This window comes from Polypterus senegalus, chromosome 17, assembly GCF_016835505.1.
Source record: "Polypterus senegalus isolate Bchr_013 chromosome 17, ASM1683550v1, whole genome shotgun sequence".
Lineage (NCBI taxonomy): Eukaryota > Metazoa > Chordata > Cladistia > Polypteriformes > Polypteridae > Polypterus > Polypterus senegalus.
This window is the reverse complement of record NC_053170.1, coordinates 74590835-74603459: the sequence shown is the minus strand read 5'-3', so window position 1 is coordinate 74603459 and position 12625 is coordinate 74590835. Positions and strand designations below refer to the sequence as shown.

At 35.7% G+C, this 12625-nt stretch overlaps 1 protein-coding gene across 2 annotated transcripts; it reads right to left on the bottom strand.

Moving 5' to 3' along the window:
- Window positions 1-546: 546 nt before the first annotated feature.
- On the bottom strand, window positions 547-10477 carry LOC120517860 (ribonucleoside-diphosphate reductase subunit M2-like). 2 transcript variants are annotated; one of them, XM_039740363.1, is made up of 10 exons: window positions 10161-10477; window positions 10007-10081; window positions 9873-9905; window positions 8486-8626; window positions 8288-8404; window positions 7393-7526; window positions 4861-4955; window positions 4366-4499; window positions 3657-3875; window positions 547-1419 (listed from the first exon to the last, which is right to left on the bottom strand). In XM_039740363.1, exons 1-10 carry the CDS (start codon window positions 10233-10235, stop codon window positions 1267-1269), a joined length of 1176 nt encoding a protein of 391 aa, XP_039596297.1. In that variant the 5' UTR covers window positions 10236-10477; the 3' UTR covers window positions 547-1266. The 2 variants fall into 2 exon arrangements, with proteins under 2 accessions (XP_039596297.1, XP_039596296.1); XM_039740362.1 differs by having other exon boundaries at window positions 8486-8629; window positions 10161-10476.
- Between the last annotated feature and the right edge of the window lie 2148 nt (window positions 10478-12625).

Below are 12625 nucleotides of genomic sequence, written 5' to 3'. Positions count from 1 at the left end.
TGCAGTAACTTGGAAAAAACAATGCAAAGAATTGGATCTAGTAAGTTCAGCACAGAGGATAAAGCTGCACAAAATGGCAGTTATGCAGAATTTACTGTGCATGTATTTAAGTTTCTCAAAAATGGCAAAAAAAAATAAAAAGCAGTTTCAGTGGAAATGCCACCTTATTGAACAGACAGTAGCTCAAAGCTGCTTTAATGAATCAGAGAGGCAATAGGATCTACACCTACCTTTGCCTTCTTTTATTAAACAAGGTAAGAATTGCTATGAACATACCAAGATTTGTTCTGGTCTCTTTAGCTCTTGGTCACTATTAGTGTGTTCAACTGTCAACTTGATTCGGAGTTTAAACTTTTAATTAAACTACAGAGCATTTGCAATTCTTTTTTGCTACCATTTTAAAAAGTATAATGGACTAAAACATTGACTTGCAATGGATTATAAGCACTTCTAAAATGAGGAACAGGCCGAACATAGTACAAACCCCCCCCCAAGAAAAGATGAATTGTACCAATATTAAAAATGAACTCATTATGAACATTTCTCCAAGGTTAAGGACTTTTTATTCAAAATTTCATTTAAGACCCATAAGGTTTATAGTGACAATTTTTTTTCATATTTCACAATAGCACCTTCAACATGTTACTGCAACTCATAATATACAATTAAAATGTACCTTCATTCAACATATACAAATTTCAGACATTAAAACCAAAGCTTACAAAAAAAAAAAGTTTGTGTTGATCACAGGCATACAAAACATAAAAAGGTTAACAGGCTAAACAGAAACATAACAGGACTACATTTCACCCCGTAACCAGAAATGCCCAGGTCATCCAATTCTCTGCTCCTACTGCATTAAAGCCCTGCGCCAGCACAGGTGTACCAGGGCCGTTTAGACCCATGAATCCCACACAGAAACATAAGTGAATAATATATCTAGAACTCTTAGGAAATCCAGACCATCCGTATACCCAGTCAGAAGTAGAATCTATTGAACAGACATTGCCACATGTTCACAACTTGTTGAAGTGAAGGTCAAGAGAGGTGCTTTAATGCTTTTTGTTCCATTTCCACCTCATTAAAATGCAAAGCATTCTAGAGTGGTTGAACCAGGCCAACTTATGCCAAAGATACTTCCTGCATATGGACGTCAAAGCCTTAGGCATGTTTCTTGCTACTCCAGGGACATTGATATTACACATGCTAGAATTAAGACATTAAAGCAATGTAAAAGTAAGTCTGATTTAATACAAACAAAGTCTATTAAAAATCTGCATCTAGAGTAAATGTTTTGTCGATATTTTTTGACATAACTCCCATCTTCTGGTACTCTCCCACTCTCTTCTCAAAGAAGTTGGTCTTTCCCTCCAAAGAGATATTCTCCATAAAGTCAAAAGGATTCTCCACTCTGAAGACCTGTATGGTTAAATTTTGAATTCAGTTATAGTAAATTCAAATATCTTTGAAGATGACTCAATACAGAATAGGAAACAAAAGCCATTTACAGAGTTAAAACAGAACGTCATGCAAATCTGAAATGTTTTGATATTTTGTATACCATCACCATTCCGCTGCACACATGTCAGAGAATCACGTCTACTTGGTTAGTATAACTCACTACAGGAGTCCCTCCATTCCTCAGCTTACTATCAGGCTTATGTTTTATTTAACTTTTCAAAGCCAATGTCATTAAATCAAAAATTAAAAACAAAAAACAGACTTTTCATTAAACTAATAGCCCTTCTGTACAATGTACGTGTGAGCATGCAGTAGCTAATATGTTCATTAAATATTGAAAACCATGCTGTCCTAATCAGTTTGGAGAAGAGCATTGATTTGTCCACATGTTCACTGCCACTCAAGGTCCGATTTGGAACCTGTCAGTTTCATTGGTCACTACAACCACTGGCTCTAGAAGGAAAAGCTGACTAAGAGCAAATTCGAAAGCCTCATTACTTGCCCGAGACTTATTCTATGAATTTCATTGGCCATAATTGACTGGTCAGTCAGATTCCCCACTGCCAATGAGAGGCAGCTTTCAAACTTCAAGGAAAGGGCACTTCAAAATGTGCCACCTTTTACTTTGGAAGATACAGTTAAAGTTTCAAAATTAAAGCCATGGAGGATTTGTGTAGCTCGAGTAGCCACCCTCACGTTTCAAATTCAGTCAGTATTTAAAATGGGGAAAAAAGCAGATCTTCATACTCCAAAGAAAGTAGGAATTTCAGCCATTTCACTTCCTATTATTTGATGTTTCAACGCAGGTGGTGCTTTTCATAATTATCTTTATGTTAAATGAACCATCAACAGCAAATGGTTGAACTTTGCAATACTGCAGCATTTTAAATCTATTAATATTGTTAGAGTTTTAAAACAGGGAATGAACATCAGGATGTGCTTCAGAGTTTATCAGCACTCTTAAAACAAGAGTACCAATGTTACACAAGTGAGTTCCTGCATTCTCAAGTAAAACATTAGCTTGAAATATAGTTACCCTATAGTTACAATAAAAGGCTCAATAACAAGCCATTAAAAGGACAGCTTAAATTTTGGTAAGTTGCGTATCCGTTAGTGGAGGTGATAACAGTTCAGTGTGGTACTAAAAGTTTTTTTCCCAGTTTGCACACTATTTTTTTCCTTAAAATTTACAAAGATGCACTTCATTTTAGTCACTCCCACAAGATACTGCACAACCACTTTATTTTTAATATTGTTAAACTTGCAGAATTAGATTGGGAAAGTGATATTTGTGTTTCAGCTCTGCTTGGAAGTACTGTTAAAACACTTTTAAATTGAGCTTGGTTTGAACGTTGAAAGGAAAAAAAAAAAAAAAAAAAAGGTAAAAATGCCCATGGTCAAAAAATTAACAAATGCCTGCTAGTCCCTAAATTGGACTAGGGGAGAAATGTGCACTTAGAATTTTTAATTTTTTAAAACACTGCATAAGACCAGAATGTTCACTTCATACTTGCTAATCACTTCATATGTTTGAAAACTGCATCTAATTGGATGGATGGTTCTTTTGTGTCAATATCTTCCTATAGGCACACTTAATTTTCGGCAATTTGACCCCACAAATCAGGCGTTTCAAATAGTTAAAATAGCCGTCATAAATGACATAGCACACACTCAGCTCAAAGGAATTGTTTTTTGTTCTCTGCAATCATAGCATGTTGTATACATGGTGATACCAAATTCAGTCTCTAATAAAATATTATAGAATGCTGTCCAATCCTAGACCTACTTGTTTAGCTTTATTAAAGTATGGCCTGACAAACAGAGATTACGATTTCAACACAAAGAAAGTAATTGGGAATGGAGTCCGTCAAATCCAGCTGTACTCCAATTATACAGAATCAGTTTGTACAAAAAAAAAAAAAACAAAAACAAAACACACCTTTTGAAAAATCTTTCATAAGCACCTGTTGTGTTGAACTTAAACTCTTTATTGGAGTACAGGGGGGAAAATGTAACCCAAACTACCCAAGTTACTTAAGCATTCATTCCAATTGCATTTTAGGGACTTGCATGTGTCTGAATAAGCCTAAGTGAGTATAGAAGGAGTGGGAGAATATTCAAAAAACACAAAAGATTTCTCAGGATTATAAAATGCCTCAAACCCCATAAATATATCTGCTACCTACGTGACTGACCTTCGTGAATCCAAGCTCAAGTAGTAGCCGGTCAGCTACAAACTCAATGTACTGCTTCATCAGCTGACAATTCATGCCAATCAAATTAACTGGAAGAGCCTTGGTCAAAAAGTCCTGTTCAATTCTTACAGCATCCACAATTATCTCCTTGACTCTGGATTCTGTTGGCTTCTGAAGTAAGTGGCGGAACATGAGGCATGCAAAGTCACAGTGCAGACCCTGAGAATAATGAAACAAGTTAATGTTTAGTGCTATATATAAGTCTTAAAACAATCTGACATATGTATTTAGGTGGTAGTGTATGAATTCATTTTCTAGACCATGCAAAAATGGTATAAAAAGGGGAATCAGAGCTCCAATGAATTGAGTAGTAAAAGAGATGCACCAACAGGTAGCTTAAATGCCACAATAAAACAGTACTGATTTTTTACATAGCCAAAAAGCATACATCCACTATTAAGAAGTCTCTTGACTTTGCTCCAACCGTTGCAGATTTTATAAGAGATGCTACCTTTTAGGTAGCTCCAGAGGTAACAATGTAGGCATTCAAAGACACCATGCCCAGTAAAAAGGTTTCACAAAGTGGCTGTATGTTTAAGTGCTTAGCAGTAACATGATTGCACTTGGAAATAAACTGAATATAGATGTTTTTGAACTTGAAGAAAGCCAACTAAAAAATGAAAGACATTAAGCATCATAGACAAATCACCTCATCTCGACTAATGAGCTCATTAGAAAATGTAAGCCCTGGCATAAGACCCCTCTTCTTCAGCCAGAAAATTGCAGCAAAAGAACCAGAGAAGAATATTCCCTCGACAGCTGCAAAGGCTACCACACGTTCTCCTAAAAAGAGAAGAAACTATTAGTGCCTCCAAAAGCCAAAATTATTTCCATATTTTAAGCCTAAAACATTGCCAAAAGGCAAACAAAATTAATAGGTTAAATATGAAACATGAATTAAATCAATCTTCTCAAAGCAGCATAGCATAACTTTCGGGTAACAATTTCCATCCCAGCCACACATTTACCCATCTGGTTACATCATGTAGATTTTAAAGCCATGTCACTATAACACTATTCTGCAAAGTGTTATTCCCCCCCCAAAAAAATAAAGACAGACTTCTATAAGTCATGCAAAACCAAATAAGTAAAATGGACAATTTTGCATTCTGGACATTGATTGATAGAAGTCAAGATAATATACCAAATGTAGAATCTTGGTCTGCAATCCAACGCAAAGCCCATTCAGCTTTCTTCTTTACACAAGGGAGGGTCTCAATCGCATTAAAAAGAAATTCTCTGCAGAAATAAAGTCCATGGTTAAAATTGTCATGTTTAATGCCCAACTGCAAAAGCATAAATGGCTCATGTAATCACAAGGAATACTAGTACTGGTTTAAAGGAAGGAAGTTAATCTTGTCTGAATGATAATTGAATTAAAAGTAGAGATTTTTCAAAACTACTGACATTAATAAACCACATATTGTATCCCTTTTGAAATGTTTTAGCACTCGCACCACTAAAATATCACCAATTCTTGAAATGGAGTACATGACTTCATTTTTCTTAAAAGCAAATCTTACAAATTTCTCAATGCTATGACTGAAGAAATTTGGTGGTTTTAAAGTGTATTATAAAGATGCAACGTTGAAACAAAATAGACATGATATGAGTTAAATTTACATGTATGTAGCCTAAAAGAAGAAAGAAAAAAAAAAAAAAAAAGCAAAACAAAAATGGAAAAGAATTGTTAACAACACACCTCTGCAAGTACAGTGTATCATCAGCAAGAGAATGGCTGTTATATTAGGCACATTGAAACCTTATTTGCCTCTTTCAGGTTTTACTTTATTTGGTGCACTCTCAGATTTTGGACAACGGGAAACAGTCATTGGAAGGTACATTGAACTTGAAATATGTACTTGCAAGAGAAGCAATTTAATTTAAAGTACTACACTAAGCAGGGCACATAAAATACACAGTTTGTCTTGTGGTTTATAGTGTGTAGTCTTTAAATGTTGTGAAGAGGTCATAGTTCAATAAGCAGTAATTACAAGGGTCTAACAAAAAGACTATTATACAGAGATCTTGGCATTTCATAACTAAATCATTGCTGCTCTATTTCAGGCATAAGTGTATTACCATCCTTTACAAAACCGGTAATGCAAATGACCTCATCCATTTATTCTAACTCACCCCTAAACTTGACCTTTCAAGAAAGCAACGTATTAAAACAAAACCATTGTAGATTAGGTGAACCTATTAACACCTGAAACATCATGAAGTACATGTGAAAAGATGTGATATATTTAGTTAACTACTGTACAAAGTTAACACAGAAGAACCAAGTACAGTCATCCCTCATTATTCAATTCTAACCTGTCTCAGAAAAATGGGTGAGAAAAACAAAAGAAATTCCCATTATTTTAAGTGCTGAACACACCAATTGGCTTTGTAGCTCATCAAAAATATCCCCAACACTTTCCCCCAAGATATCACCGAAAGACACTTAAACACCTATGCAAATTGACCACTGGTGTTTCCAGAATACGAAACAGTTAACTCAACACATAAACCAATAAAGAAAATGTTAAAGGTCATTAAAGGGAATTTTTCTACACATTACACATATGGGATACAGTACACGTGAGAAACCCGGTTTTCACTAATCTAATGCAGAACTCCCAGTTTTACCAGCATGGTGGAATTTTCTCACAGCACAAAGTAGTTACTGTATTTATTGGTAGGAAAAAGATTAAATAATTTTTAAACTGCTTTTAATCCCCATCAGGGCCATTTTTTTAGGAATACATAAATATGTACAGAAAATGTTCAGCTATAGCACAAGTGCAAACAGTGAAGTGAATAAAGGCACAAGGTAAGGAGGCAGCTTAAGGCCACTTCACAGGAAGTGACTTTTCTAGAAATTCAGTTTTAGTCTTCATTTACATAACCTTATTGAGTTGGAGGCAGTTGATAGCATGCTCCAGTGAGAATGGTCATGTAAAAATGACATGCCCAGCAACTCGCTCCAGCGAAAACAGAGTGAGGCTGAATGTTTTGTACAGCACAAACTCCATAAAGCAACATGGTATTGGCTGCTAGAAAAAAAGGAGTGAGCACGACTGTGCCAAAAGGTCAGCATGCGATCAGTAAATGTAACTTGGCAGGGAGTTCCAGATGTTTAAAAGGACATAGTACAGTGATGAGTTCAGCAACTACGGTTAACAAATCTGATAAACCCATCAGCTACAAGTCATGCAATGAAACACTGGCATCAGGACTTCTGCCTACTAACAGCAGTACACACTCTCAAAGTCTCAATTTCTTTTTTTTTTTTTTTAAATATGACAGTACTTGCAATGAGGGGAGCCAAACATTCAGTCCATTATTAAAAATGCTAAGAAAAAGTTCAGCTGTCCTCATTACTGAAGTCAGTATTTTGCATATAAAAGATTAAAAGAAAAATCACTCACACCTCACTACACGATTCTGCCAAAATTCCTTACACCTGCTCCCACTCTTATTACATGGTTAAGTAATCTGCAAAACCTTTGATGTTGCCCTGAAAAATGCGACAGTTCGTCACTGTTAACATACGGAAGAAGAAATTTAGCATCTTATGTGCAGTATAAGACATGAATTCTATTAAGCTTCATTAAACTACTAAAGCAGATCCTATATTTGGCAAGTTTAAGATTTATTTAAAAAAAAAAAAAAAAATATCCATCTGTACCTTTCATTGGGGTCTTTAATGTAGGTGTCAATAAGAAGACTATACATTTCAGAGTGAATGTTCTCCATAGCAATTTGGAAACCATAAAAACAACGTGCTTCTGTTATCTGCACCTCCTGGCTGAAACGCTCCACCTAGGAAGAGAAAGAACACAATCTTCCCCAGGATATATAAAATATATGGAAAATACAGCATATGGTAGGATGGTATGTCATTTCATTCAATATAGAGGTTACTAGTTGGCGCCCTGACCGGGATTGGTTCCTGCCTTGCGCCCTGTGTTGGCTGGGATTGGCTCCAGCAGACCCACGTGACCCTGTGTTTGGATTCAACGGGTTGGAAAATGGATGGATGGATAGAGGCTACTAAAGCAAGACATTCATTCTAGTTAATCATTAATATTTTACAGTATTTGAAGATCCGAGGTCAACATAGTTAACTTCACTTAAATCTCACTGCGGTAAACATGTAAGCGGAATATACTTCCACACTAAAGAAACTAACTTACTTCTAAGATTATTTGAAATTTTAGAAGTTTCAAGATAAGAATAAATGCACAATCCTATGGAGCAGGTTAGTTAAGCTAATGTTAATGAAATAAAGCCAGTTTTGGCCAAACTAGATTATATGAAAGCACACACCACCTAAAAAAACACTTCTCTGTTGATGCATTGTCAGAATGCACGTCCTGACCAACAAGGATAAAGCAGACCTTGGGACATAAAGCACTACAAGTGGTACCCAGTGTTGTCTGAGGCAGGAACACAAAAAAAGCCTGCAGTGTTGCCCTCTACAAACAGGGAATCTGTGCAATCTTTGAAAGAGAGAGTCACCAGTGGATATACATACCAAACAAAAACACATTCAACTTAATATATAAAAAGTTTAAACCTACCAAATTCTCGTTTACAATGCCATCACTTGCAGCAAAGAATGCAAGTACATGGGAAATGAAGTATTTCTCCTCCTGTTTTAATATTTCCCAGTGTTTTAGATCCTTTGACAGATCCACCTGAAAAAAAAGGACTGTCCATATTAACACAAAGACAAGAACAGAACAACTTTCCATTTCTTATTGTTGAAAGAGTATTACTTCTTCCACTGTCCAGAAGGAAGCTTCAGCCTTTTTGTACATCTGCCAAATATCATGGTACTGGATGGGAAAAACAACAAAACGCCTAGGATTCTCTCTTAACAATGGCTCATCTTGCAGGTTCTCCCCTTGTTTCAGCTTCTTCTGTAACAAATAGATTTTAAACAAGCATCTTTAGATATCAAAAGTTTTAACATTAGTCCTTTTTTTGTATGTATTATATGTGATCATTGTAGGCCATCGCAGATAAAAATGCATTTTATCTTATGAATCATTTACTCATATTTAATTTACTAAGCCATTCACTATTGTCAGTCAGTGATTGTCCAACCCGCTATATCCTAACACACGGTCACAGGGTTCTGCTGGAGCCAATCCCAGCCAACACTGGGCACAAGGCAGGAGCAAATCCCCAGGCATGTTCTTAGCTTTTCCACTTACCTTCTGCTTAAAACTCCAGAATCTTCTATTCTAGTTTAAAAGTCAAAATCTAATTTTTCTAGTGGATTATGAGATTAGGTAATTTATTCTATTAAAAAAAAAGCCATTCTATCAGATTTTTTCAAATGCCATATTGTTCTGGTCAGATGAAAATGATTAACTTTACTAAACAGAACACAATTAACAGGAATATTTTAACTGGACTCTCGTATATGCCTAATCTGATCTGTGTCCTATTCAATTTCGTTTTTAATTTTATTAAATATTTACATATTTTAAGTATTGAAATGGGTACAGCGCTTTATCAGTGAGAAGAGCAATGTATAAAAATGTGTAAAACTGAAATAAGTCCTAAGGTAAAGCACTGTGCTACAGAAGTTAAAAAAAATCTTAACCCACTCGTTTCATGGGAAAACAAAACAGTCATAAAAACTGTTTGAAAACATGTAGGGTCAGGATTTTCAACATACTACAAATCAGGATTTATGTTTATATTTTAACATACTTCATCGTGACAGATAGAAATGGGAAAACTCAAATATGCGCTCAAACTCAGAATTTCACAAGGTAAATAAGTATAAATTGCATAGATACACATCACCACCCAACCACACATACGCGTACTTACAAATAAGACATAAATGACAAATTTATTATAAAAGGTCCAATGCCAAAGGATATGCAAGAGGACGTATGCCTTGTATTCAAACAGTAAGCCAAGAAAATGATGATGTGTCTACCAAAAAACTCAGTAAAATGAAGACACACCACAAAAAGCTTGAGAGCGCCAACTGAGCCGCCTTAAACGTATCCAAAACATAAATAGATTTTTGACCTGTCTATACACACACACACACACACATTTTACCCAATTAAAAACACCCTCACAATTCAATGTTTAATGTATACAGACAATCAACATATTTTAATATTACTTTCTTATTACCTCTAGTTTAGCTCCTGGAACAGATTGCGCTTTCTGGAAGTAAAGAAGAACAGAAAACATTTCTGTGTAAAACATTTTAAGGAATAGATGACTGTAAAAATGTCAAGTGATCGTACGTTAAAAAAAAATCTTACCGCGTTGTTTTCGTCCGCAAAAATTCTTCTTGCAGTTTTCGAAGCCAGCATCTTCACCTCGCTTAGGGTGGGGGGCTGCAAATACCGCAGTGTGAGAAAAAGGTGAAGATAAACTTATTTTCGCTAATATAACCCTTGAAAATGGCATACTTACAGTATTTTCATTCTGGATGATGGACTGTGCGTTATCTGCCTTTACAGAAAGAGGAGTTCTAGTACTAGAAGACATAATAACTAAATTAAACAGGAATGTAATGAGTAGGGAAGTGTAAATAAAGGAAATTTAAAAATCCCTAAATGATTAAAATTCGCGTTAAGACAAAGATTAAAAAAACTAAAGCGGTGATAAGAAAATAGAAAGAAAAGCACAAGACAGAAAAGCAAAGAGAAAGAGTAAAAGAGCTGCAGTAAGACTGACACTATGTAGCGCCGGAACTTTGGAAGTTATAATCTTTCAATTCGACCGCGCTACAAGCCTATGGCCAATCCCGAGCCAGATTACATTCAACTCCTCCCCTTATATTTCTGTTAAGGACGTAGGAAATATTTTTTTCCATATTTATATTTTTTTTCAAACTCAGGAAAGGTGCGAACTTCTTTGAAGTTAAAGTTATGTTATTATTTTTTTTTTTTTAAAGAAGACTGAAAATATATTTTTTTCCTTTATCAAAATACATCAATTCAACTAAGGTACTTTTGAAATCTACCTTAAAAATAGTCGGGAGCGCTTTTCCGGAATAGCTGGCTTTTAAAACAACTTTTAGATTTTTTCAAATAGAAAGGCGGGAGATCACCAAAAAGACAAACAATAAAAATAATTTTCTTTTCCTTCACAAATAAAATGTAAATGATCGTTAAGAATACGTGTGATTATGTGTTGCTCATCAGCATGTATACTGCACTAAACTGATGCATAACGCGGAATCCTTGCATTTAAAGGGGTTAGTTTGTAATTTTGAAATTATTTTAAAAAATGTATTCCCAGATCGACGCATTATTTTAAACATGCAACGATGTTCCACCTTGTCCCATGTTTGAAAATATTACTTTCATCAGGAAGTAAAACGAAAACGAGCATATGTAAGCAAATGTTGTCTGAATTGATTTGTTCTGAATCAGCTACTCATTTCGGATTTAAAATTTGCTTTGTGGCCGCGAATGGATTCGATATTGAAGGATCTGATAACGTGTACTGAAGAATTCGCCAACGCGTCCAGGAAAACCCAAAGATACCGGGGAAGGGAGTACAAGCGGCCCCCCAACGTAAAACCTTCATGGAGCGAATTACATTATGACTGAGAAGACAGGCGTAGGAATATTTGTGACATAAACTGCAGTAAAGTAAGGTATGAAAAAAGAACCGGTGAAGGGACTCGCGGTAAACCGGGTAATTTAAATCTCAAATTCTTAGACCTGCTTGCTTTATTTTCGCCCATCATAGTGCGCCAAAATGCCGATGCGAGGTCCCGGACCTCCAAACCGCCTCGAATGACAGCTGCGACTGCTCGATTGTTTGGGAGAAACGGGTGCAGCTGTCAGCATTTCCAAGGTGCATTCTTCAGTGAAGAAATCTGTCTAGGAGACCGACAGGCCATTGTTCGAAAACAAAAGGATTTAGAGTAACCACAATCCACTAATCAATAGACTGTGCAAGGTTTTTGCATTTAAAACAAAGGCCAAAGGCCAAACGAAAGCTTTCAGAATGATACAAAATATATAAAACAAGAATGTTTAACTAATCATTGATTAACATTATTGACAAATGTATGTAAATAAAGTACACAGCAGCTTATTTTTTCAGTTCAGCCTCTTTTATCATTAAAGCTCCAACTCTAGTTCAGCAGTTATAGTTGTAAAAAAAAAATCAAGGACATGTCAGCTGCTTCATCAGACAAAACTGTCCTTTTAAAAAACTTACAATTTTTAGCAAGAAATGTAACAAACACAACACTGCTGGATTCTTAGTGATAGTGAAAGCACAAATAAAATACATAAACCAGAATTTCGGGAGTACAACGTGGTGTGGATTTGCCAACTTTAGGACAGGCTGTCAGATGCATTCCCACTGCTGGCTAGATGACCCTGAGGAAGGCACATGCACTCCATTTGTCAAAAACACATGAACAAAGACTGTGGGGCAATGTTTGGCCAAATTACCTGTTTTCATCAGTTATGTTTTTCTTTGACGATGATGGGAATATGCTGTTGTTTGGTGTCTTGAAATGGTGTTCACTGTAAAAATGTATAACAAATGTAAGAGTTTTGCTAAATGCATTGTATGCCTGATTGATTTTTTTAAATCCATGCATTGTGAGGCAATTTATAAAGCCATTAAAGGCACCGTACAATCAGGGTGATTGATTGACTGGAGATGAAATACTGATTTCTGTATATAGGCATTTAACCCCCATTCAAGCTTATGTTTTAATCAGAGCCCACTGTGCTTACCTTTCATCAGCTGTGAAAGTTTCTAAAAGCTAAAAGGAAGTTCAGTTCATCTTTTCCATGTAGCTCAGGGTCACCATTGAATTGAGTTTGGGGAATTTCTGGTAAAGCTAATTCAAGAAGGGGTCTTTGAACCTGTAAAGGCTATCTAAACACTAGCTAAAAAGCAGATAA

Excerpts from the sequence above, each read along its gene's own strand:
- LOC120517860 (XM_039740362.1), bottom strand. The coding sequence starts at position 10,235 with ATGTCTTCTAGTACTAGAACTCCTCTTTCTGTAAAGGCAGATAACGCA. Across the intron at positions 9,906-10,006 it reads TTGCGGACGAAAACAACGCG|AAAGCGCAATCTGTTCCAGG; the intron begins GTAAGATTTTTT and ends CTTTACTTCCAG. Across the intron at positions 7,527-8,287 it reads GCATTGTAAACGAGAATTTG|GTGGAGCGTTTCAGCCAGGA; the intron begins GTAGGTTTAAAC and ends TTCTCTTCCTAG.